General features: G+C 39.8%; 1 protein-coding gene across 1 annotated transcript in view; it reads left to right on the top strand.

Annotated features, from left to right (window-relative positions):
- Positions 1-21194, top strand: part of LOC141092485 (probable cation-transporting ATPase 13A4) — a 90844-nt gene extending 69650 nt beyond the window's left edge. The window contains exons 21-30 of the mRNA XM_073578657.1: positions 1455-1534; positions 2971-3013; positions 6223-6332; positions 7214-7310; positions 8726-8798; positions 10452-10623; positions 11983-12191; positions 12287-12375; positions 14103-14183; positions 20568-21194. Coding sequence (XP_073434758.1) covers positions 1455-1534; positions 2971-3013; positions 6223-6332; positions 7214-7310; positions 8726-8798; positions 10452-10623; positions 11983-12191; positions 12287-12375; positions 14103-14183; positions 20568-20789 — 1176 coding nt within the window. The 3' untranslated portion in view covers positions 20790-21194. The remainder of the gene's footprint in view (positions 1-1454; positions 1535-2970; positions 3014-6222; positions 6333-7213; positions 7311-8725; positions 8799-10451; positions 10624-11982; positions 12192-12286; positions 12376-14102; positions 14184-20567) is intronic.
- The last annotated feature ends 6167 nt before the right edge of the window (positions 21195-27361 follow it).

Below are 27361 nucleotides of genomic sequence, written 5' to 3'. Positions count from 1 at the left end.
ATGCATTGAACACTATGCAAAGAGGAGGTGAGCTACCCCTATCACCTATTGTCAATGGTGTGGCCAGACGGTAAAGTCGAAGATTTCTGAATTTTTTAGATATCAATATTGGCCTGGAGAATAAGATAAACGCACCAGATTTTTACACTAAAAAAAATGGAAAACCCAGAGTCCATCCTGCGAAGTATGCAAATAATTTTATTATTGAAAAATTCATTAAAAAACAACATTGAATGTGCAAATACAGAAAATCAGGGAAAGAACCCAGAATGAAGGCTGGGAGTGCCGCCGGTGTGCAACAATTAAATCTGAAAAAAGATAGATGTATATATGAGGTTAGTCTATCGACTAGTGCCTAGAACATATTCATAAATAGTCTGTGCATATGGACGTCATATAAGTCACATAAGTAGGACAAGTAGTTATTCACGAACAATAATATAGCACAAATTAGTGACTAGGACAGTATATTTGCATGCATGGTTCAGGAGATATGACTGAAATAAGTTCAGTAATGGTGTATGCCAATGGTGGCAAATTAGTCTATCTCCCATATACCAGGCTGCAAATTGCAGGTAAAAAAAATGCAACATGACACACTTTGGATAAGTTCATCCCTATAAAGGAAAAGTATCCATATCAGATGATCTCCTCAGTGCTATATTGCAATAGGCAATGACAATAGACAGTTAGGTAATGCTATAAGACAGGGATTACTATAATGAAAGGTAAATAACATTGTTGTAATTTTGGCACTTCACCAGCCTGTCTCCCCATCGCACGTTTTGTGTGTGTTGCTTCCTCCTTATATTGTTTTTAAATAGGTTTCCAAAAAAAGTTCGATTTAAAGAGAACCTGTCAGCAGTTTTGGGCGATATAAGCTACAGCCACAGCCTTTCAGGGCTTATCTACAGCATTCTGTAATGCTATAGATAAGCCCCTGATCTGACCTGCAAGATAAGAAAAATAAGTTTTATTATACTCACCCAGCGGGCGGTCCAGTGCAGTCCAGCCCGATGGGTGCTCCTGCAAGGTGTACTTATCTGTCCTGTTGAGGGCAGAGTAAAGTACTGCAGAGAGGTCCAGCGCCTGCGCACTACAGTACATAAGTACGCCTGTGCAGGAGCGCGATGCAGGGGAGTGATGAAGCAAGCAGGAGGGCGGAATCGCAAGAAGATGGGAGGCGCTGGACACGGACCTGCGACACCCAGACCGGACCGCACCGGACCGCCCCCCGGGTGTGTTAAATAAAACGTATTTTTCTTTACTTGCAGGTTGGACCAGGGGCTTATCTACAGCATTGTAGAATGCTGTAGATAAGCCCTGAAAAGCAGTGGCCGCATCTTATATTGGCTAAAACTGCTGATAGAAAAAGACTTCTGGTTTAAAGTGAACCTATCAATATACTTCTTTTAAATATTTTAATACAATTAACTTTTATTGCTTCATTGCAGCTTCTGGTAAATGGAGCCATCTTTGCTAGAATGTCACCAGGACAAAAATCCAGCCTGATTGAAGAATTCCAAAAACTCGAGTATGTTACTTATAGTCTTAAATGTAATTCTCTTATGTATATTATAAAACATACATTAAAAATTATAATATATGCATATATACAAATATTATTTATTTTTAACCAGTGACCTTAAACATTTTTTAATAATAGTCAGGGAAATGTTTTACTTCACAAAAAGAATCATCTGCGATCCCCTCCTGTCCTGTCTGTATACTCTTTTGCTTCCTCCTTTGCCCAGGAGCTGTGGTATGATCAAACCATGTTCCTGTACGGTCAGACACGGCCATTACACAGTACACAGCAGGGGCACATTTATAAGATCATCTCAGCACAGGGACTTTTTTTTGTAAAACACATCCAATTGTGGAAATTATCACCATTCCAAGATATATAGATTAAAATCAACTTTAAAAATAACTTTGTTCTTGGGAAAACCACTTTAATAACCGCTATGATTGGTCAAATCACATAGAGTCAAGGATTATGATCAGGTACCTTCTTTGTCATATGTCTTCCTGATATGCACTATAAAGTAAATTATAGACAGAGCAATTAATAGACTTCGAGCTACTATAATGTAGACTTTCATTCAACAATACAGTTAACCTTTAAGAACCGATCGTACATGTTTTCTGATGGATCGGAGCTACGTAGCAGTCAAGTATACTGTATAAGCTTAAAAGAAAAAAATTGTTGTACTATTGAACTAGACTAACAATATGTCAGAGCCACCGCTGAGCTTTTTTTACCTTTGGCATAGGTTTAGTTTACTCTGCTTAGCATCTATATGCCAGAGTCAATGCAAAATGGCTTGTTGACACCCCCCAGACACCCAGCTCCCATGACAGGTTTACTACCCTCCAGCAGTACCTCTGTAAGAAAAACATTGAGGTTTTTCAAACCTCAACTGAACACATGGTTCTGTTTTGTAAATTCTTACTTGTGTTTTCAATGGGATTGTCCAGTACTAGGATGAGTCAATATCAATCACCATATCTCTGCATGTAAAAGAATAGACGCCATACTCACGTCCTGTGTGGGCTCCATTCCAGTCATGACATCTGCTCTCCCAGAGCTCATGTGACATTGTCACTCAAGCCCCGCAGCCAATCTTCAGCAACTTCACTCTCACCTCCTTTGGACATAACTGACATCCGGAGGAAATCAGAGCAGCGTCATGGCCGATCACTTCTTTTAGGCTTCAATTTTGTCCAAAGGAAGGGAGAAAGTTGAGACTACTGATTGGCTGCAGGGTTCATGTTGACATAACAATGTCATATGAGCCCCAGGAGAGCAGGCATTGGTACCCACACTGGAGTTGAAAATAGCCGTTATTATTTTACGTCGATAAATATGGTGATTGAGATGGGGTTGTCCTAGTAGCGGACAACCACTTTAACTTTCTTGTAAGTGATGCACATCATGGTTCTCACTACTTTTTTTGCCTTCAATAGTTACTATGTCTGCATGTGTGGTGATGGAGCCAATGATTGCGGAGTAAGTAAAATATGTATTGTTCCTCACTATTAATGTTAAATTACATGATGCACATCAAGAACGGAGTGTTATTGTTGTAGATAAGTGCAAAAAGAGGGGAAATCTTCTATGTAACCAAATGACAGAAAAACATCCCAACGATAGCTAATGTGATTTCGAAACTTTCAGGATTATATTCTATTTTGTATAGTAAAACTTGAATTGTCCAAATAACTACATCTGTGATGATAAATGTATGATCACTGGGTGTCCCACGGCTGGAAACCTCACCAATCAAGAGATAGAGTGTGCAGTGTCTTAGGCTACTTTCACACTTGCTTTTTTTGCAGCGCGTTTTTCCCGCAAAAAAACGCATGGAAAAAACGCATACAAATGCTGCGTTTTTTTCAAGCATTTTTATGAGCATACATGAAAAAAATGCAGCGTTTTTATGCATTTGTATGCGTTTTTAGTGCGTTTTACCGTGTTTGCATTTTTTTCCAACATTAGTTGGCCCCTCACACTAACCCAAACCATGACTTTACTAACCCTAACCCTGACCCTAACCCTAACCCTAACCCTTAACCAAACCATACCCTAACCCTGACCCTAACCCTAACCCTTAACCAAACCATACTAACCCTAACCCTTAACCAAACCCTACCCAAACCCTAACCCTAAACCCTAACTAACCCTAAACCCTAACCCTTAACCAAACCATACTAACCCTAACCCAAACCCTAACTCTAACCCTAAACCCCCTTAACTAACCCTAACTCTAACCCAAACCCCTAAATTCCATTGTCTAACTAATGGTCAACAAAAAAACGCATTTGCAAAAAAACGCATACATGAGCATGGCAATGCGCACATATGCACACCCATAGACTTATAATGGGTGTCTTGCTGTAAAAAAACGCATTGCGCGCGCATGCGTTTTTTTAAGGCAAGTCGGACGCCCAAAAAATGCAACAGGATGCATTTTGTGCGCCCGAGCGCACACCACAAAAAAAAGCATGTGCGGAAAAACGCATACAAACGCATGTGTATGCGCACATAAGCGCATCCCATGCAAAATATAGGGAAAAAAACGCATGCGTTTTTTAGCGCTAAAATACAGCGCAAAAAAACGCAAGTGTGAAACCAGCCTTACCTTTGATTTTAGCAGTGGTTGCTCAATTTATTGTCTATAGGACTAATGGAGATGGTGGGCTACAGCACTTGGCTATCTCTATCAGGCCCATTGACAATGAAGAGCATGGTAGTGTGCAAAGTGCGCCAAGCTATTTAAATGCTATGAACACCTTTGATATGATTTTCTTTTATATGTTAGCGGTTACCTTTAGTTATTAAAATTGCTGTAAGTTACAGTCTACAATCTTCATCCATTCAGCCTTTTTTAAAATCACTGATATTCAGTTTGCAGACTGATGAAATATTTCACATTTTTCACTTATGGAAGTAACTCTTTCAGTAATATATTCTGGGTGAGCAATTGTGTATACACAGGGTGCTACTGTCTTCACTAGCTCATATATGAGCACAGCTTCTAGCTTTCACTTCTTTCTTCTTAATGTACTTTTATCCTCTTTTCCTCTGCCCTCCCTGAGACTGTATAAGTTTTTTTCTCCTGTCCACACTGTTGACCTACCTACAACCCCCTATCCCCTTCCCATCACTGCTTCTCTATATAAACTGCACGAATTGAGGGGGAGTGGAGAGCTGTCTGTACTAAGCAGGAGATCTTATGGATTTGGAACATTATTGCAAAGCAAATTACCCAGGTGGAAAGAAGGAAGTATGTTAAATTCAAGTAAAATATAATATTTTATTGATAATAGTGCTAAAAATATATTTAAAAGGTAAATAGCAAAGAAAGGTGCTGGATAAAAAGAGGGACTCTATTCTCAACATGTCACGGGAAATAAACATACAGTTATTGTATTCTGCCGATCAAAATTGGCTGTAAACACTTACAAAAGGGGGTCAATTCTAGATAGGCAGGCAGAACTCTACTGGGAATATACCAAAAGGCCTCTAACACAACATACCTTAATGATAATATACAATTGATCTAATACTATGCCTACAAGTAATACCAAAACATACATCAAACAACAAGCAGAATAGAGTTGATTGCGTAAGGTTCAAAAACAATACCAATGTAATATGAGCAGGTCTCATAATCAGGGCGGCTCTCATGTGTTTGTTCAAATATCCTGTTATCTCTATATGTAAATATTGTGATAGCAGTTTACACTCCATAGCTGAATGTGTTAGGGTCCCATCACACATAGTGACTCACCAGTGATCCCGACAATGATATCAACGTGTCAGGATCGCTGGTGAATCGCTACATGATCGCTGGTGAGCTGTCAAACAGGCAGTTTCACCAGAGATCAGCACCAGCGACGCCGACCGCGCGGCGTCGCTGTGTACTTTAGTTACCAGTGCGCAGATGCAGGGAGCTGGTAACTAAGGTACACATCGGGTTTCTAAGTGACGCACATCCCTTAGATACCCGATGTGTACGTTAGTTACCAGCTGATCGCTGGTCTCCCGCCTGTCACATGCAGCGATGCGTGCTGGCCAGTGGGAGACCAGCGATCAAAGAAATGTCCAGGGCTTTTCAAGAGCGATCAGCGATACCGGCAGGGGAGGCTGATCACTGTCACACACAGTGACTCAGCAGCGATCTCGTTAGCGAGATCGCTATGTGTGATGGGGCCCTTACAGTGGACCTTGCGCTGAGCTTCTATTATCATTAGCAGAACTGTCACTCAATAAGGTGTTACCACCCTTACATAAACCAGGTAGTATGGTAAATATTGTGATAGCAGTTTACACTCCAGAGCAAACCACTGCTACCTGAATGTGTTACAGCAGACCTTGCGCTGAGCTTCTATTATCATTAGCAGAACTGTCACTCAATAAGGTGTTACCACCCTTACATAAACCAGGTAGTATGGTAAATATTGTGATAGCAGTTTACACTCCAGAGCAAACCACTGCTACCTGAATGTGTTACAGCAGACCTTGCGCTGAGCTTCTATTATCATTAGCAGAACTGTCACTCAATAAGGTGTTACTATCCTTACATAAACCAGGTAGTATGGAGACTGCAGAGCTGTGAACTGTCCAAGAGAAAATTTGACAATATCCCATTAACCAGAAAACCACAACTTCTTAACAGAACCTTAAACTAAATTCTATGATACTTTTTTTTTTAGGCACTGAAAGTGGCTCATGCTGGCATATCTCTTTCTGAGCAGGAAGCATCTGTTGCCTCTCCATTCACATCACACACTCCTAATATAGGATGCATCCCGCAGTTGATAAAGTAGGTCAAGTTATCCGTTCTTCATATTTTTATGTATCAAAGAAAATGTCAGAATTACCTGACATAACGTTAATGGTTCTTCACTGTTGTGCTATTTGCTGTATATGTTACCATTTTTAGCACTGCAAACATAATATTTCATTGTTTTTTCACATGATGAGCATCATGTAATACAATTTTACTGTTGTGCAAATATCGCACTATACTCTGAAATACTTTTATAAACAGCAATGTATTGGGAACCTGACAGGAGATTCATGTTGCCCGAACCATGAATCAGACACTGGCAGATGTTTATATCATTTAATTTGCATTTTAAGGTGTAACAAACTCTCATTAATTTCTAACTAAAGATTTGTATTGTGCCAATAAATACAGCCAAACCTAATGAAAATATCTAAAAACATATCCAGTGTTTTCTTTAAAAGCCAGAGTTTTATTGTGCAAGATTTACCTTGGAAGATCATTCCATTGTTATGATCAATATTATTTGCATATCATATTTAGAATACAGCAGTTATTTCTGACACAAACTGCCAAATCCCCTATATACAGCAGCAGTAATAAAATCAAATAATTAACTGTTTCTGCCACTAGAGGGAGTTTAGGAGCATTATCCACAAAGCTTTAGAAGCAACGTGGTGGTTGTAGAATTAGATCTATATAGAATTTTTGGACTTTTTACATTTTGAACAAACATGTGGATATTCACCTTAAGCAGACCTATGCACCACCTATACCAAATCAGGATATAAATTCCATTGCAGATTTTTTTTTTAGTGTATATATATATATATATATATATATATGTTGAGATTGATATTGATTGGTCAATGACTGTGATGATTTGCTTAATCTGACCCATATGTTTTTATGTTTAGGGAAGGAAGAGCGGCCTTGGTCACATCTTTCTGTGTTTTCAAGTACATGACTCTTTATGCCATGATCCAGTTTGTTTGTCTACTTCTGCTGTATTGGGTAAACTTCATTATCAGTAATTTTCTTTTATTATTTTATAGATGAATAAACATTTGCTATTTCTCATTTTATAAAAAGAAAAGATGTCAGCTGGTACATGGAAGAGAATGGCGCACAGGCGCAGTTTTAAGGGTTTTGGATGCAGATGTTAAATCAGTATCGGGACACTTCATGCGCTATGTGGTATTTGGTTCACTGGCGTATTACTATATGGTAGACGGGAAATTGGGCTTTGTCAGGCATCAGGGCACTGGTGCGACCGCAACCTCAGCTACACTTAGGTAATGTCTAAAGAGTACCGGCCTTTGAAAAAGACACAGATACTTTATGTAAAAAAACTCCCATAATATTAGTTATAAAATATATCATCTTACTTTCGCTAGATGAGAATTTTTTTTTTTAAATATTAATCACTCAGGAAACATTACTGATACGCCCTTTTTATAGTTCCATGTGGATAAAAACATTTATTTAGTTTAATCTACCTGTTACAATTCAGCATCTAGTTTAACCCAGAATGTATGACCATACCATACACTTAAACACTTTGCACACTTCGCAGTTTATTGGCCTTAGCTATTGCATTTATGTGGCCACAAAAATAATACAAAATGTTTCTCCTTTTTTTGTATGGTGTTTGGGGTAATTTTTTATGTAATTTATATTATATAATTTATTTTCTTTTCAGCTTTCTTATAGGAAACGTGCAAAAAGTTAAAAAAACATTCAAAATCAACACTAAACTAAAGTATTGAAATAAGTTTGTCAACTTGATACATATTAGGTATAGTCTCGGGCTACAATGTAGTTACTGTGCTAGCTCCTTTATCTTGCCAGGGGTGACACCTAGTCATCATGTGATTGACAGGTGCCTTTATTCATTACAAAGTGCTCAAGTCAAAAGCAGTTCTAAAATAAATTTATCTTCTCTTTAAGACCCTCAGTTCGACCTTAATCTATCAGCAAAAAAAGTGCAACTATTTGTTCTAGCAAAAATGACAGAATCTTTGATGAAGCCTCCTGACAGAGGCTCCAGCCCAGATGTGATCCTAACCTTAGGCCCCCAAACACAATTGCTAAAAGTTGGCTGATCCTGCTGATTTTGGTAAGATTTGCCTACCATTTACCAATAATGGGGGTGTCCACAGACAGATTATGTTTGGTGGGAGAGAGAAGGATCAGGCAGGTTAGAATTCAATAGCTGGATCCTGTTTGCTAAGGAGATAAGCCTCTGCCAGAGGAGTCTGGTACAACCTTCCTGTGTATGGGGGACTTGCACGAAACAGCTGTCAATCAAACAAAAACTGACAGCGATCTAATGTATATGGCCAGCTTCTGAGTTAGTACTTGTTCAAGCAAAGTATGTTTCTTACTAGTCTTTCATATTCACATTCTATATTTTTTCATTTTTCTAGCAAATTAATATTCTTTCCAACTACCAGCTCCTTGTTCAAGATGTGGCTGTGACTATAGTTGTCTGCTTAACAAGTAAGAAACAAATTAAATTTAGTATGACCACTTCATAAAATATGGCTTCATGCTCATTTTAATTCTATTTTGTAAAGGGGACTTAAAAAGGGTATGTCATCAGGTCAAAAATGGCCAGATTTTACTCAAATGTTATTACCTCTGCCCTGGGTATTCTAATTTTTGCTTTGCTACAATATGTCACATAGCTCTAGAGATCTTGGTGATTTTATTTGATGCTACTTTTTATGTTTTTTCACCAAGGGGGTATTACTTATAGGGTATAAGTATCCAAAAGACACACCCCTAGAAAATCTGTATATCTTCGTCCACTTGTAAAGACTATAAAAATTAGCACGAAAGAAAAAGGTCCATATCTCTGGAATTGTATGAAAAATTTAGAAAAAAAGAACTCAGGGAAGCAGCAGGAATAAAAGAAGAGTGAAAACAGGCACATTTTTGGATGTTATACCACTTTTTACCTATATGAAACCTTGTATTTAGTGGTCTGGTGTTGTTTTAAAGCCTAGGCTAAAGATATTGGACTCAATGCATCAAGACCGGCATTGTTCACATTGGTCTTGATGAAGGTGTAAGTCTTTTCATGAATGAGGAAAGAAGGAAGAGTGGCATCTAGCTCTGCCTGCACTTCACTGCAAATCTTACTGCTGGAGTAACATTAGCGCTATAATGAATGCCACAACTCATCATGAATTGTACAAGCTACGGTCGTCATGCTCCTTCCCGCCCCGGCTCCATCTATTTTGTCAGAGCTTTGAGAAACTAGCATGAGAATGCCAAAAGTCCCAACATTTTGGTGAGGCTCCGAAGTGAACCTAAGCTTTGAGACTTTTCAAAGCAATTTAAGTCAGAATTCTGGTGTGAAAGTTTTGATGCATCGGGCTCTAAAGCCAAAACCTAGATGGAGTTAGAGCTTTTAGTAGCTGCATCCTGTCCAATCACATTGCAACCCAAGCATTCTTCAAGCCACACAATATTTTATTTTAAGTGACCTTTATAGCATGGGGTACTCAGTTCAGCTCCAAAAACCAGACACATTATATGGAGAAGTGTGGTGCTGTCTTTCTGAAGAAACCAGTCATGTTTTTACTCATTTTGCACCCTTCTAAATCTATTAAAATTAGAATAATTAAAAGTGAACTTTTGCTATCTACTTTATATAGTGTTACATATCATATTACTAATGTGCGTTCATTTATACAAAAGTCCTCAAAGCTACAGTGGGGGAAATAAGTATTTGATCCCTTGCTGATTTTATAAGTTTGCCCACTGACAAAGACATGAACTGTTTATAATTTTAAGGGTAAGTTAATTTTAACATTGAGAGATATCAAAAATAAAACCTAGAATATCAAAAATAAAATCCAGAAAATCACATTGCATAAATTATATAATTTATACAATGTGATTTTCTATCTCTCAATGTTAAAATTAACCTACCCTTAAAATTATAGATTATTCATGTCTTTGTCATTGGGCAAACTTACAAAATCAGCAAGGGATCAAATACTTATTTCCCCCACTGTATACAGTCACATAAATTCTGCATGCTCATGATGTAAAGGTACAATACAGCACACTCAGCAAAGCACAGCATTGGAAAGTGTTGTAGAAATGCTAATCAAGTCTTATCTTTATTTTTCTTTATTCCAGTGAGTTTAAACCATGCATACCCCAAACTAGCGCCATACAGACCTCCAGCCCAGCTGATGTCTCCCCCTCTCTTGTTATCAGTTGTGTTGCATGTACTTTTTACGATAGCAATACAAGTCTATGGGTTCATTGTTGTCCAGCAGCAACCTTGGTACACTGCAAACCCTGACACGTAAGTATCTATATGTTTTATACAGTAGAACTCAAAATCATAGTACCATACTTGATAATTACATGTTATGATATTAACTTGTAATATAAATAATTAAAATACTTAATTTACTGAATAAAAAAGAAAGAAAATCCCTTTGCGATAAATAGTATAATGGTTTTCCCTGATTAGGTCAGAAGTATCAGATCAGTAGGGATCTGAAATACGGCATCTGATTCTTTACCTATAAGTTTATTTTAGCTCTGGGGCCGCTGTATCTAAACAATGCACAGAGTTGGCCAGCACAGCTCCATTATTTGTGCGGTGGCTGCCACAAGTGCTAAAAACAGCAGATTGATAGGGAAACCAGATGTCAGGCCTCCACCAATCTAGTATTGACACTATTTTAAAGGGAACCTGTCAGGCCATTAATGCTGTCCAAACCACTGGCAGCATGAATGGCAGCTATGCTTCACAATTGCTACCAGGTGTATTATTCTAGGAAATCCTCCAGTGTTTCTGAAGAATATACTTTAAAGGTTTGGCTGGACTATTCTTGCATTCAGCCATAATCCCTGGCTGGATCCTAAAGTATATTTTCTTTAAAATGCTGGAGCGTTACAGAGAAAGATATACCTGGCTGTTCATAGTCTGGGCAGCACTCACCCTTTGTCATATTTGAAAATAGCTAGGAGACTACAAAGAGAAGGAACCTATACAATGGGATGACTTCATCTGCAAGAACTGAAGGACCTGATTCATCAGTTGTGCTCCAAATTCTTCAAAATGGTGCAACTGATTCATGAATTTAATACAATATCAAAGTTTTTGAGACTTAGCACAAAAAGTCGCACATTTCACAACATGGCGCAAAACTTTTGCCAAAATACTGGCATACTCATAAATAGAGCAGGGGGGTACTGGAGTTGAGTTATATCAAGCTCTGCAACTTTTAGAAAGTCACATTTGATGAATCAGGCTAAAACATTTGGAATCACTTAACTCTTCCCTCAAAGTGGAAAATCAATGAAGAACAGGCGATCACATGCAAAACATGTTAAAAAGGTACAAGTTTGGGTGCAAACAAGGTAAAAACACAAAACTAGACTAAACAAAGGCACACGGTCAATGATGTATTGAGGATAAATGTCTTGATCTTGAAAAAAAAAACTGGAAGAATCGAGAACATCTTCATGAATAAATTATGCAGATGAATTTTCAAAAAAAATGAAAAAGAATTTGGATTTTATCTTGGAAAATGTAGAATATGATGTGTAGAGAGATGTAAAATGATTATCTAATATTATTCAAATCTAAACCAGAGAGCCATACTACTACAATATGGAAGAATAATTTTATATTTATACTATATATTTTCAGCTCTTGTGCCTATGGGAACATAAGCCAGAAGAATATCAGTGCTCTGAGCCATAACACTACTGCAAATATACAATCAAGTTCTCAGCTGAATATGAGCCATAAAAGCTTTGAGACAACAACCCTGTGGACTCTGACTACTCTTCATTGCATAATTGTGGCTTTTGTATTCTCCAAAGGCAAGCCTTTCCGTCAGCCGATATATACCAACTGTAAGTAACATTCTCCTTGTTTGTTAGGTTTATACAATTGAATAAAAATTTAATAAAATACAATATTGTTCCAACCCCAAATCCTATTTTTTTAGATGCATTTTCTGCAGTGCTATTGATCCAAGTAGGAATCTGCATTTTCCTGTTATTTGCTGACATTCAGAGCATATATAATGTGTTGGAGGTAAGTGATTTCAGCAATCATCTACATACTTAAAATGGTTAATAGCTAGAAAATATTATGACAGTTAAATGTTATGGACGCTAAGCATTTTAATCCAATAATAACATGGTGTACTTGATTTATAATTATTCTTCAGAATCATTCACTTATTACAAGCAAATATCCCATGCAATTACATTATGCAACTTTCTGATTACTTGTGAGGATTAGCCAATATAAATTACTTGTTTCATAAAGTCAGGGAAAAAGCATCATAATTAGAGATAAGCGGATCAGGCAAAATTGAAATTCGCCTGTTCACACGCTTTTTCACGAAATATGATTTGAGGAGAAAATTTTCTCTGCAAAAAATTCACATCTCTTATTATACTCTGGTGCTTCTCCAAACCATAGATGATAATAAATGTAAAAAAAAGAAAATCCTTGAACCCTACCTATCACTTACGGTGCCTTTCTGGTCCCTATGCATTTTCTTATCACCGCCGCTCGCTCTCGAAATATGATGCACATTATATATATTCTATGTGTTGACACACTGCAAATATTGAATATGTCACCGGAAATTAAAAAGCCATCCAGCTATGACAAAGTATACCTCAACTCAATACTTTCAGTATGCATGGCCATGGTATCTTTTAAGGGTTTCACAATTGTATACTTAATTAGTACAATTTTCACAACAGTATAATCTTCATATCTGCCCCAGATTAAAAGCATTCTCAGAAAATAGGATTGTCATAAAACAATATGCATAAAATTTAGAACTGGCTTAGGCAGCATGTGATCATGAATTAAAGGGTGTGTACAAGATGAACAATTCAAGAGAGACAAATTCCTCTAGTTGATGCTGACATTTTCACAATTAGGGCTCATGCTGACATTTTCACAATTAGGGCTCATGCAGACCACCATATTTGCGGTCCGAGTGCAAGCTGACTAAAAAATGGATCGCACTTGGGCCAATGCTATTCTACAGGGCCATGCACATGTCCAAATTTTTCCTTTGACAGAGACTGTGCGGTCCGATTTCCATGGACTGACAGAATGGAGAAGATGGAGAAATTCTTTTCTCTATCTTTTCCTCTACCGATAAAATCGGATCACTCTGTGCTCACTCACTGATCAAACTGAATGATTTCATAATCTGTTCAATTCTCTGTCATAAGCCATCCATTCATGAAATTTGTCAGTTTCTTTATCTGTTGACAATCAACTTATTGGGCAGCACCAACAGCCTCCCAGACACTGTTCAGACAGGTGTACTGCTTTCCTTCACTGTATATTTGTTTAAGAAGATCCCACAAGTTCTCAATAGGGATTAGGTCAGATGAGGAAGGGGCCATGTCATTATTATTTCATCTTTAAGGCCTTTGCTAGAAGCCGAGAAGTGGAGCCCATCTTCAACCCTAAAAGGTCCTATTAGCTCATCTATAATAATACCAGCACATAGCAGTACCCCACGTCCACCTTGCTGGTATCTGAGTTGATGTGGAGGTCTGTGCCCATTTCCATTCTAGACATGGGGCCATCCATCTGGTCTATCAAGAGTCACTCTCATCTCATCAGTCCATAAAACCACTGAAAAATCCATCTTTAGATATTTGTTGGATCAACATTAATGGAAAATGTATCATTTGGAATTGATGCCCTGAAATTTGGTGACATAATAAAATATGTAGCCCAATCAAATCTCTAATATATGCTTATTTCTTTGTTTTCAAACTTAGATTGTATGCACACCAACATCTTGGAGAGTTGCCATTTTTATCACCCTGGTTATCACAGTTGTTATCTCACTCTTAGCTGAAGTAAGTTCTTATTTAATGATATCCATTGAGTAAATACTAGGAAAAAATGGAAAAGTATGTAACTTTATTTTTCAAAACCAGAATATCCCTTTAAAGGGAATCTGTCACCTGGTTTTGGCAGGCGATGAAAATGAGGTCGGTCCGGTCCGATGGGCGGTGTTCCCGATGTGTGCCGCCTCCCCATCCTTGGCTGCCGTCCGCAGTTTTTTGAGGAATAGGAGTAGGTGTCCGCCATTTGTTGCACGTGCGCTAAGCATTCTTGGCTAGCGCACGCGCAGTATGCTTTGCCCAACTGCGGGCAAAGCCGAAAAGCCTGACTGCGCATGCGCCGGTTAACTAAGCGCCGGAAGTATTTTGCTGTGTTCCGGAGCTTACTTAACCGGCGCATGCGCAGTCATGCTTTTTGGCTTTGCCCGCAGTTGGGCAAAGCATACTGGGCGTGCGCTAGCCAAGAATGCTTAGCGCACGGGCAACAAATGGTGGACACCTACTCCTTTTCCTCAAAAAACTGCGGATGGCGGCCAAGGATGGGGAGGTGGCACACATCGGGAACACCGCCCATCGGACCGGACTGACCTCATTTTCATCGCCCGCCAAAACCAGGTGACAGATTCCCTTTAAGCGGAGTCTGTCAGAATAAAATGAGTGTACAGATGAGTTCAATGCACCTTCCCACCTACTAGTTTTCCAGTTACCTCCGTCCTCCACTGGTTCCAGTAAAGCCAGAGATGTCAATCGAGAAAGAATGTGCGGAGATAGATGTAAAACAAGTTTGTGGGAATCAGCACTGAACTGATTTGCCACACCAAGGGTGCACCAAACTCCAATGCTTGAATTGAACACTCTTTTAGTGCTGACAAACTCCCTTTAAAGGATTGTTATACTTAAAGTTCCTTCAAAGAATAAAAAAGATCTGTTGGCCAAAACTTTACCTTTGTACAAGGAAAGATATTAATATTTTTCAATATATTCTTAATAAAAAACTTGCATTTGTGCTTATTCTAGTTTATCATGTATAATCAGGAAATCATGGTCATGTGATGAGTTATAAAACAGAGATCAAATAAAATTGTAAAAAATAAGGAAGAAAGAAAAATCATAACTCTTCATAAATGCATGTATCTTTATTTAGTATAAAAAATGTGGCAGCTAGGATACAGCCAGAGAACTTGGTGCATTTAGGTCACCCTCTACCAGCCCAAATTTATGTATCAAAATGACGACCAGCTGATTGTGGAGGGTGCAAACCTCTGGATGTTCGGGTCTGACTGGATCAACTAAACAGTTAAAAAAAAAAGTTCGGTTCAGTACAGTCCAGAACAGTACCTGAACCCATTCACATGAATGGGGGACCTGAACATCCAATGTTTGCCATGCTGTCATTTGCATGACAGCACAGCAAACACTGCCTCTGATCAGTGCTAAGATCATTATGCCCAATACAGAGAGCTGCGGCTTTGTCAGCTGATAGCATGAGCCTGCAGCTGTGATCAGAAGTAAAATGTTTGCCTAATAACTAATAACAGCAATAGCAGGCGGCGGCTGATGGGAGTATTCATCAGTCGACTACTGCACTATAAATAAATTAAAAAACGGTGTGGGTTCACCTGTATTTTTGTCTGCTTTAGCAAAGCTGGTTATCAAGAATAGAGGGGTCCCCATGCCATTTTTTTAATTATTTAATTTTTTTTACCACCGGCCATGCTAAAGCAGACAGCTGGAGGCTGGTATTCTTAGGCTGGCAAGGGGCCATGGATATTGTCCCACCCAGCCTAAAAATATGAGAGAACCCACTCCATTTTGTCTTGTTAAATTTATAGTGCAGGCACCACTTCCATCATCCGCGGCCTGCTGTCCCTGTTATTAGAGGCAGCAGTGATAGGAGGCTGATGGGAATAGTAGTCCCATCATCAGCCAACGTGGTAAACTTTTTTTACCTTCGGTCACAGCTGCTTGATGACGCTGTCAATTGACAGTGTGAATTATTAAAGAAGGTATAACCAGTAAGGTCAAAAAACATCAATTATAATATCAGGGAGCCTTACATAAATTAGATATAAGATATAAAATAGAAGATATAAAAATCTAACCTTTATTATAGTCTTAATAAAAGACACCACAACCACACAATTAAACAAATAACCGTGTCACCTACTGGACCCTACATAGGGGGGTCCTGATAACAAACCTGCCTAACAGCGGAGGTTGGCACCATAAACAATGACGAAATTGGCGTCCCCGCTCCACGATGGCTGTACCCTAAATCTCTTAGATAACCCTGGATAAGTGCAACAAGCAATCCTTCATTTGGCCAGGAAATGAAGAGTATAGGGGTTGCCACAATGATATAATTGATGAGTAGGCAACAATAGAAAAAAGTGCAAAAAACAGTGCAATTGACAAGACAAAAAAGTGACATGTGCAGAACAAATGAGTACCTAACTAACTGTTCCCTGTACCTGTAAACTTTCCTAACAGCGGAGGTTGGCACCCTACTGGTCAGCGGAATGGCGCTCCTGCTCCACGACAGCTCACCCTGAATAAGCCCTGGTATGGCTGATAATTTCACATTGGGGTGAAACAACATCAATTCTGGAAGGTATTATAACATAGTGGAATGAATGGCAAATTAAATAGATACTCAAACATGTTGATAACAGTAGAAAAAGGTACTCAAGTTTTGATGCTGGATAGGAAAACCTCAACGCGTTTCTCCTAACAGGACCATCAGGAGGTAGATAGTTAGATGCTGTGTGGGAGATGACCAAAAACCCCTTCTATATATAGATGTAGCTGCTGATTAGTAGCAATCACTTCCTGTGTGTCATAGAGGTCCCTGTGTAGTGGTCTCACAGTGGGGCCAGCCATAGATCCAATGTTAAAAATACAAGCAGGTTTGTGCTTTATCAACCAAATTCAATTGCAAGGTCAGGGTCGGACATTAAGATGTCCCAATGCTTATTGAGAATACCCCTCACTTTTGTTCTGACAGTCAAAGGTTCCAATGATCCTGGTCACATCAGAAACACCAGTAGAATTGGTTACTCGAGTTTGCAAGAGAGAGTTTCTATCCTGGGATGAGGCATGCTGATAAGATTTTTCAACCACAGCCCTAGGATATCCCTTATCCAAAATTCTCCTTTTCATATCCATAGACTGAAGTCTAAAGGAATCCATGTCTGTACAATTTCTCCTTACTGGCCTTTGGGAATACCACGTTTTAAAGCTTAAGGGTGATGACTATCCCACCGAAGCAGATTATTTGTGCTGGTTGGTTTGCGATAGATTTGAGATTTTAGAGAGCCATCCTCTTCTTTCTTTACTAGAACATCCAAGAATGGTAAAGTAGTCCTGTTCACTTCATGCGTGAACCTCATGCCAATGTTGTTATTTAACTCATTGACAAACTGTAGAAATTGGCTCTCTGTCCCCTGCCAAATAACAAACACATCATCAATAAATCTATACCAAGTCCCAATGTGTTCCTGTCACCACTGTGGTTCATCTGAAAAGACTGAGGTTTCCTCCCACCAGCCCAGGAACAGGCCAGCATATGATGGGGCACAGGAACTGCCCATGGCAGTGCCCCTGAGCTGGTGGAAGTACTTCCTGTCAAAAAGACGTCTGACGTCAGCTGAGAGGTGAGTGCGTTCCAGATGGAGCGCACGCCCGATATTATAGCCGGGATGGCGGATTTCTTTTCATCAGTTTGGTTGACAGATATAACGGCCAATGAAATGCGATTGATTTTGGTTGATAGAGCACAAACCTGCTTGTATTTTTAACATTGGATCTATGGCTGGCCCCACTGTGAGACCACTACACAGGGACCTCTATGACACACAGGAAGTGATTGCTACTAATCAACAGCTACATCTATATATAGGAGGGGTTTTTGGTCATCTCCCACAGAGCATCTGTCATGGTCACGAGTGTCTGGACGCAGATGTTTCCGCAAGGCGAACCCATAACACACGTGACCCTGGATACAGCGCCTCCAGTGGGGCGAATTTAAATAATAAAACGTGCAGATGGATACACCGCCTCCACCTGGCGAATTTAGGTATTACACGTTAATATAAATTCTGGAAACCCCGCCTCCAGCACGGCGAATTTAAATAATAAGGGGGACCTGAGAAACATTAACAATGGTGGGCCCTGCGATAGGGAATAGAGACATGGAGACCTCCTGCACTCCCCTGAGCCAGTGTCCCTACACTCCTCACATTCCCTATACAGGCTCCGCACCTGTCGCCGCACGCGAACCTTAAACCCTTGCTCGCCCTAAACCCTCACTAGGGAATTGGGTGGTGCGGAGACTAATCCCACCACTGCACTAATAACACACATGAGGGAAAGAGACAACACAGGGGAAACACCACTTAGCTTTATGCTCTGTGCTTATGCTCCTGCAACAGAGCCCTCCACTTGCGTGCGTCTACTCCTCCACCCGGATCCATCACCATAACAGGATCCTTCACCAGAGTGCAGCCTTGGAGCAGAGTCCACCACCAGTTGCTGCTGCTTAGTAACAGAGTCCCAAAGATGAGTTCAGCTTCTGCCACGAAGGCAAGCATGCTTGAGTCCAGCTCAGCAGCCAAGTCCCACATGGTGAGTGCCACTCTCCATAGTCGCCACTCCACCAGTCCATGCAGACACTTCCTGCCGACACCATCACTGCGACCCCACCACGCCATGCCAGCCCTTCGTCCAGACTCCATAGCTGACACACGTCCCCCCTGGCTAAGCTGCGCAGGACTCCTCCTCAGCTCCATCCTTCCACCAGGCTCTCACCAACTCAGAATGAATGAATGAATGAATATCACCAGCCGTGATTGCACACCCTGAGACTCATTTATAGAGCCCCACACCTGAATCATAATTACAGAGAACTTTAAACTGAAAACCTAAGGTGCGTTACCACTAACCACCACCGGGGACAGTCAAGTCACCTTGGCAACTTGCCAAAAGGAAAAAAAGTTCACTCTGTGCTTTTAAAACTGTCAGATCACTTCAGATCATGACAGCATCTAACTATCTACCTCCTGATGATCCTGTTAGGAGAAACGCGTTGAGGTTTTCCTATCCAGCATCAAAACTTGAGTACCTTTTTGTACTGTTATCAACATGTTTGAGTACCTATTTAATTTGCCATTCATTCCACTATGTCATAATAACTTCCAGAATTGATATTGTTTCACCCCAATGTGAAATTATCAGTCATACCAGGGCTTATTCAGGGTGAGCAGTCGTGGAGCGGGAGCGCCATTCCGCTGACCAGTAGGGTGCCAACCTCCGCTGATAGGAAGGTTTACAGGTACAGGAAACAGTTAGTTAGGTACTCATTTGTTCTGCACATGTCACTTTTTTGTCTTGTCAATTGCGCTGTTTTTTATCAGGACTCCCCCTATGTAGGGTCCAGTAGGTGACATGGTTATTTGTTTAATTGTGTGGTTGTGGTGTCTTTTATTAAGACTATAATAAAGTTTAGATTTTATATCTTCTATTTTATATCTTATATCTAATTTATGATATCTAATTTATGTAAGGCTCCTTGATATTACAATTGACAGTGTGGGAGCTGCAGCACTCTGACCAGTGGTATTAATCTTACCGCCGATCAGAACCACCGGTATTTCTCATGCTGTCATGCAGATGACAGAGGGAGAAACACCCAATGTTCAGGGGGCTGAACCCAAACAGTAACACAGACTTCCTGGTGAAGTCTGAGTTTGAGGTCCGTGCCCGAACAGTAGGTGCTCGATATGGACTCCAAACTTTACTTTTCGGGTGTGCCCATTACTGATCGGGTTCGCCCATCACTATCGACTGACCATCATTTGAAACATTTGGGCAAATCTAATTCTCCAAAAATTGTAATTGAAAGATTTTGGTCTATCTTTAACAAATAATAATTGTTTAGAATCGATCACCTCATCCATAGCCACAATGTCATGGCAATCCAGGTCTTACTAATCAAAATAGTCGCTCAATATGCTGGCAGGTAGTAAGAAGTGTGTGGCAGCCAGACTAGATCACTGCAGAGTATTGTTATGTCATTCGACAAGGTTCAGTGAATAGATTTGCTCAACTCTGGTAATCTTGTTTAATTCATTTTCTTTAAAACTAGAAAATTATTGGATTTGCAAGTATTTTAGCCTGTGATCACGCTTTACTGAAACATGGTATATTAGAATATACAAAAATGAAAATGTATATTAAGATTATTTTTGGCAATGAATTAAAAAATAGTGTGTTTAGACTTTTGCATTTAGGTAAACTAGAGAAAATGGTCATATAAAAATGACTGTATAGATTAACTGTATAAATATTGCAAAGTTCAATTTTATTATACAGTTGTTTAATATTTCTGTTTTGTATTAGGAGCTGATCATAGAGAACAGAAAGCTTTGGCTTCTCATGAAAAAAGCTTTAAACTATAAATCAAGGAGCAAATACCGAAAAATTATAAGAGCCATTGAGATGGATCAAAGCTGGCCACCTATAAACAGAACATATTGTACAAAACCTGTCATCAGACATACGAATCAAAAAAGTGAAGTCTACAGCAATTCAGCCTATGAACACAATGAAATGCTTAAGTAACTACATGAGACCTATGTGATGCGTCATCAACTTACAAACAAATATCTCACCTGTCTTGCCCTACCTTTTGTCCATTGTCCTGAGGGCTTTGATACTGAACTCATGTCTGAATGTATATGAAGAATGTATAACTTAGAGATATCTACCTTAGGTTATTGTAAAGGTGTTACAAATATTGTGAAATAGGAAAAACAGATTATATTATCTATTATTTTCAACATTCCCCTCTAGAAAACTCTTGTAAATATACTTTTTATTCAATGTTGTAAATGGGAACTTTTTTTGTACTTGTATATTTTCTTTAACCAAAATTGAAAATTTAGAATATAGAGTTGGCAGAAGTGAATGTGATAAGTATGTATCGATATGGATTGCAATAAATCAAGACTTTTTACAACCACTGAATCCTTTCTTTGTTTTTCTTGAGCCTGTTGTGCTCAGTCATTAACCCATTTGCCACCTTAGATGTATAGTTACGTCTTAAGTGGGCTCACAATCTTCGCTGCTGGCTCTGGAGATGAGCCGCAACTTGTCAGCTGATTTGACCAGCAGACCCCTGTGGTTTGCAGCAGACCCCTGTGGTTGTCATTGCTGGATAGCTATGAGTGCTACTCAGCTGTTGGCGCTCAAAGTAAGTGAGGATTTTAGCTACATAGTGGAAGGCTGAACCCTGCTCTGTGTAGCACAAGCAATCGTAAGATCACAGGTTCTATTCTCCCATAGAGACTATTGAAGCAAGTAAAAAGTAAAAAAAAGTTTAAAAATATTTAAAAAATAAAAGTTGAAATCACCCCCCCATTGGCCCCGTTGAAAATAAATTAATAAAGAAAAAAAAACTTCACATTTAGTATCGCCGCTTTCAGAATCACCTGATCTATCAATATATGGACATAATTAATCCTATCGATAAGCAGCGTAACAAGAAAAAAAGTCAAAATGCCAGAACTGTTATTTTGGTCACTGCAACATTGCATTAAAATGCAATAACAGGAGATCAAAAGATTGTATCTACACCAAAATGATACCAATAAAAACGTCAGCTTGGCGCACAAAAAATAAGCCCTCGCCCAGCCCCAGATCACGAAAAATGGAGATGCTATGGGTCTCAGAAAATGACAACTTATTTTTTTTAAGAAAATTTGAATTTTTTTTACCACTTAAATAAAAGAGAACCTATGATTGGTGCCTACAAACTTGGAATGACCTTGACAATCATAATGGAAGGTCAAATTTAGTGAACATGGTAAAACAGCAAAACAAAAAACAATTGTGGAAATGCACTTTTTTTCAATTTCATCGCACTTTGAATTTGTTTTCCATTTTCCAGCACCCTATATGATAAAACCAATGGCGGCCTTCAAAAGTACAACTCGTCCCGCAAAAAAACAATCCTTCGCATTGCCATATTGACAGAAAAATAAAAAAGTTATGGCTCTGAGAAGAAGGGGAACCAAAAACAGAGACTCAAAGATGGAAAAACCCAAGGTGGTGAAGGGGTTAAAACTGTAGCATGACAAATGCTAATAGTACCAGTCACCTATTGCTACAATTCTTCACTGGGTTTATGTGTGGCCCTTGTATCACTATAGGTGTGCCACTGGCCGAGCTCAAATTTCCTGGTTGCCGCCCATTTATTGCTGATCTTTAGTTCCTGGTATTCTGATGCCACTCTCTGCTGCCCGCTGCTGTCTGACCCCATCATTACTCATGTGTTTACCAACATACTATCCTTGCTGGTCCTGGTTCTTTTGTTTCTGTGTGCTACATTCCTGCACAATGTGTATGGTGAAGTCTCCAAAGTTAAAGTGTTTTGAGTTGAAATGCAATTGATGTCAACTGGAAGCTGCTGAGCTTCTGGTAACTGCTACTGGACTACTAGAAGATACAGGGTACTCTTCTGGAGGGAAGAGAAGTTGCTGTCATGACTGCTGACCATTAAAACACCATACCACTCCAGCATTTTTTTAGGTTTTTTTTTTCATTTATGGACTGGTGCTTTTAACCTAATTTTATACTCATCCTTCACTGTCTTCAGCTCTTTGCGACGCTGGTCTGGTTGGGTCACTTTGTGATCACAATTTCTGACTGGCAGGAATTCAGAAGTCACTTCACGAGCTCTAAATGTAAGTCCATGAGAGCCAGATTGAGTCTCTCATAGACTTCCATAAAACAGATCTCCGTTCTCTCAGCAAACACTGGAGTGAGATGACAGGGCACAAGCTGTCTGAGACGGATGGAAATGGTGGTCATTGAATGGGAAGACAGTGGCAGCTCTGTATAAGACTATGTCCAGAGACCTTAGATTCAAAGCACCACTCCCATGGTAAAATTAAAAGAAAAAAACACTGGAGTAGTGCTTTAATAATTTTCTCCTTTACTTAATTTCGTATGAAAACCAGGACCACCCAGCAGACAAAATAATCCTATCTCCTCCCTTTATGGAAATAACCACAGTCACGATTCTATTTTGTTGCATGAGTATCATTCACAGCTTTATTGTTAACCAACATATAAAGCACTTACAAAGTAGCAGTGAATCAACAGGAGGCCCAAGCAATATGCCATCAATAACTAACCACTCTCCATTATTTACTGCTGAAGTGATTTGAAAGACTGAAATCCATTGTCCTAACAAAAACAAAGTGGTATCACCGGGAATACAGGATCCATAAGAAAATATAACCTACTAATTCAGTAAGTTTCAAGGTTAAACAGCTTAGGAAGGGCAGGGAATTCCGCTACATAAATACATATTGCTGAGGGAAGAGGTTGGATTCACCAAGGTGGAGCTTTATAAAATATCTGTAATTGGAAAGTGTTGGGGCGACATCACACTATTTGTTAAGATTCAAACCTAGCAGCTCCTGTGCATCAGTCGGCAGCTCTTCCTTCTGAGCTCTTCAGTTTGCTGGACAGTCCTGTGCTTATCCAAATACTTGAACCTATGTTGTTGCTGATGTCTCCTCCCTGAATTTCTGGTTGGTTACTACCCTGAGTTCCTGATTGGTTCATTCTGATTGCACACCCTATTTAAACCTGGCATTGCTTTCAGTTCCTTCAAATGGCACTGCTGCTCCTGGTGAACAACCTCTGGCTTCCTTGATTACAATTCCTGCTTAATCCTTCAAACTACATTGCTGTTCCTGTGTACTGACTCCTTGGCTATTCCAGATTATGCTACCTGCCCGGTGCTGCCCCTAGTGGTTGCAATATCACTATTCCAACCAGGTCAGTCTGTAACACGATTAGTCCAAAAAAAACCTAAGGAAGCTAGTTTTGGAACAAGATTTATGGAGGAGATGGAAATTCCATTCTCCAGCAGGACTCCAAATGTTATGTAAAACATTCCCCTTAAAAGCTTCAACTTAATCCACAAAAATAGCAAGCCCCCACTCAGGTCTGTCATCTGATAATGGATATATAGGGGGCTTCTATGTTACTTGTAGCACAAAGGCTCTGGAAAAGTGCTACAGCTCCTCGCTCCACAAATGAAATCCAGAGAATCCTGCACTCCCAAATTCAAATGCACCCCAGCTTTCTGAGCCCCACAGTGTGCCTGTTAGGTTTGGTAGATCGCACTAAATAAAATAAGCAAAGTGCGATCGCAACTCGGGGTCCACTGTGCAGAGATGTAAAACTGCTGCTAATGTGAATAATGACAAACTAAAGACAGTGAGCGAATTCGTTATGAGGGCTGTGTTAACTCCACGCAGTATGAACAGAACGCACAAAAATCAGCTCTGTTAGCTTCACAGAGAGGTAGAACTAAAGGGTTGCGCTCGCTCTGTAACTGACCCATGCCAATCGCACACGAGGCTGAAACAGATGCTGAGTCACAAGAAAAATATAAAAACTGACGCTAACTACAAACCCTGCAGACTTCACAAGGGAACACAGTTCTTTCGCTGGATCTCGCCCTGTTTGGCTCATGTACAGATGGACAGGACCTTGCCCGTGGACCAATCCGGAGCAGTCATATCACCAGAGCAGCTGACGTCCGACCTCCAATAGGAAGATGCCCCATCATGGACATGCTCAGTAAGGTGATCTCTGAACTTAGCCTCCAGAGCACAAGGCTGCACCTGTATGTCACTGGTTACTAAAGGCTTAGCTGGAGAGTCAGCAGTAACCAAACGCATGGCATGAACCTGAACAAGACTCCGGGACCGACACCTGCTTTGAGCAGCAGTCTCAGCGGCCGGACCCGAATGGGAGACTGAAGGTTTGGGATCCATCCCGTGCAGTGGGAAAATCTCAGCACCTAACAGTGCCTAAACCACGTTTAGCATCCACATGTTTGGCATTTCTGAAGCAATGAGAGCCCGCCTAATTTATGGGTGTCTCCGGAAACATGAGCTTGGCACTACAATGTACTGGTCACTACAAATGCAGTTTGCAATCTACTCAGTAACATCCACTGCTTCTTGCTTCTGGAACACACCAATAGAGTCAAAATTGTCACTAAACCCATAGATAAATTCCCAAAGAGGTATATTTTCCAAAATGAGATAATTTGAGGGGGAATTCTGCTCTTCTAGCAATTAGGGGCTCTGTATATGGAGTCTGCAAGCTATTCTAGGAAAATCTGTGCTCCAGGAGGCAAATAGCGCTCCGTCCCTCCCGAGTCTCTTTATATGGATAACCAGTACTGCACAGTCACATATGTGGTATTTCTACATTCAGCTGAAATTGTGGGACATATTTGTGCACCATTTTTACCCATTTATCCTTATGAAAATGTAAAATCTTGGGCTAAAACATTTTTTTGTGGTAAAAATGTATTTTTTTTCTTCACAGCTCAATGATATAAAATTTTAACTCACCTGTAGTGTCAATATGATCTCTGCACCCCTAGATTAATTCATCATGAGGGATATTTTGTAAAATGAGTCACTTATGAGGAGTTCTGCTGTTCTGACACCTCAGGGGTTCTCCCAGCAGGTCATGACATCCACAAACCATAATAGTAAAATCTGCACTGTAATATTGCACTCCTTCCCTTGTGAGCTTTGTACTGTGCCTGAAAAGTGTTTCTTGTTTACATGTAGGGTATTTGCGCACTCAGGTGAAATTTTTAAAACAAACTAAGGCTACTTTCACACTTGCTTTTTTTTGCAGCGCGTTTTTCCCGCAAAAAAACGCATGGAAAAAACGCATACAAACGCATACAAATGCTGCGTTTTTTTCAAGCATTTTTATGAGCATGCATGAAAAAAACGCGGCGTTTTATGCGTTTGTATGCATTTTTACCGCGTTTGCGTTTTTTCCAACATTAGTTGGCCCCTCACACTAACCCAAACCATGACTTTACTAACCCTAACCCTGACCCTAACCCTGACCCTAACCCTTAACCAAACCATACCCTAACCCTAACCCTGACCCTAACCCTAAACCAAACCATACTAACCCTAACCTTAAGCCTAACCCTTAACAAAACCCTACCCAAACCCTAACCCTAACTAACCCTAAACCCTAACCCTTAACCAAACCATACTAACCCTAACCCAAACCCTAACCCTAACCCTAAACCCCCTTAACTAACCCTAACTATAACCCAAACCCCTAAACTCCATTGTCTAACTAATGGTCAACAAAAAACGCATGCACAAAAAAACGCATACATGAGCATGGCAATGCGCACCCATAGACTTATAATGGGTGTCTTGCTGTAAAAAAACGCATTGTGCGTGCATGCGTTTTTTTGAGGCAAGTCGGACGCCCAAAAAATGCAACAGGATGCATTTTGTGCGTCCGAGCGCACACCACAAAAAAACGCATGCGCGGAAAAACGCATACAAACGCATGTGTATGCGCACATAAGCGCATCCCATGCAAAATATAGGAAAAAAAAAACGCATGCGTCTTTTAGCGCTAAAATCCAGCGCAAAAAAAGCAAGTGTGAAACCAGCCTGACATCCATTTTTTCCTGTTAGCCTTTGGAAAAATTTAAACTTGGGACTAAAACCACATGTTACTGGTAAAAATGCAATTATTCTTTCTTCACTGCCCAATAGTATAAAAATCTCAGGTACTGGTGGTGTCAATATGATCACCAGGGGCGGACACATACTGCAGAGGGCCCCTGTGCAAGAAATCATGAAGGGGGGCTTCATACTGCAACAAAGTTATGGAAACATATAGATTGTACTATTTATTACCAGTTTAGAACACCCTTATCAAATCTAAACAATAAATATAAGTTCCATACTTAACAACTGAATATAACACATAGCAGTCATGCCATCGATACAACTTATTTAGATGTGCTCATAGTGGCCTATCACTTATCAAATAGTGACTTTCATTGCTTTACATATTGGAGGAAATAGTACTATAGTTAGGAGAGCGTGACTCTTTCAAAACTCGATTATCCTAGACTGTTTTTTTTTTTTTTATGTGCCTAGGAACTAACAGGCTAGTTGTTGCTAACTTCATGCCCATTCTGCCCAGTGCTGGCGTAAAGGGTCACAGACTGCTTCTGCTTGTGGTTCTGCCACTTCACATCAATAGAGGAACTCTTTTTTTTCCTGTGGGATGCTCTATTGATGGGGGATTACTGCCAATGTCATGAT

Source organism: Dendrobates tinctorius, unplaced genomic scaffold, assembly GCF_039654945.1.
Source record: "Dendrobates tinctorius isolate UK_male_01 unplaced genomic scaffold, ASM3965494v1 ptg000060l, whole genome shotgun sequence".
NCBI lineage: Eukaryota > Metazoa > Chordata > Amphibia > Anura > Dendrobatidae > Dendrobates > Dendrobates tinctorius.
The sequence above is the reverse complement of the archived record's forward strand: the minus strand, read 5'-3'. Positions and strand labels throughout refer to the sequence as shown.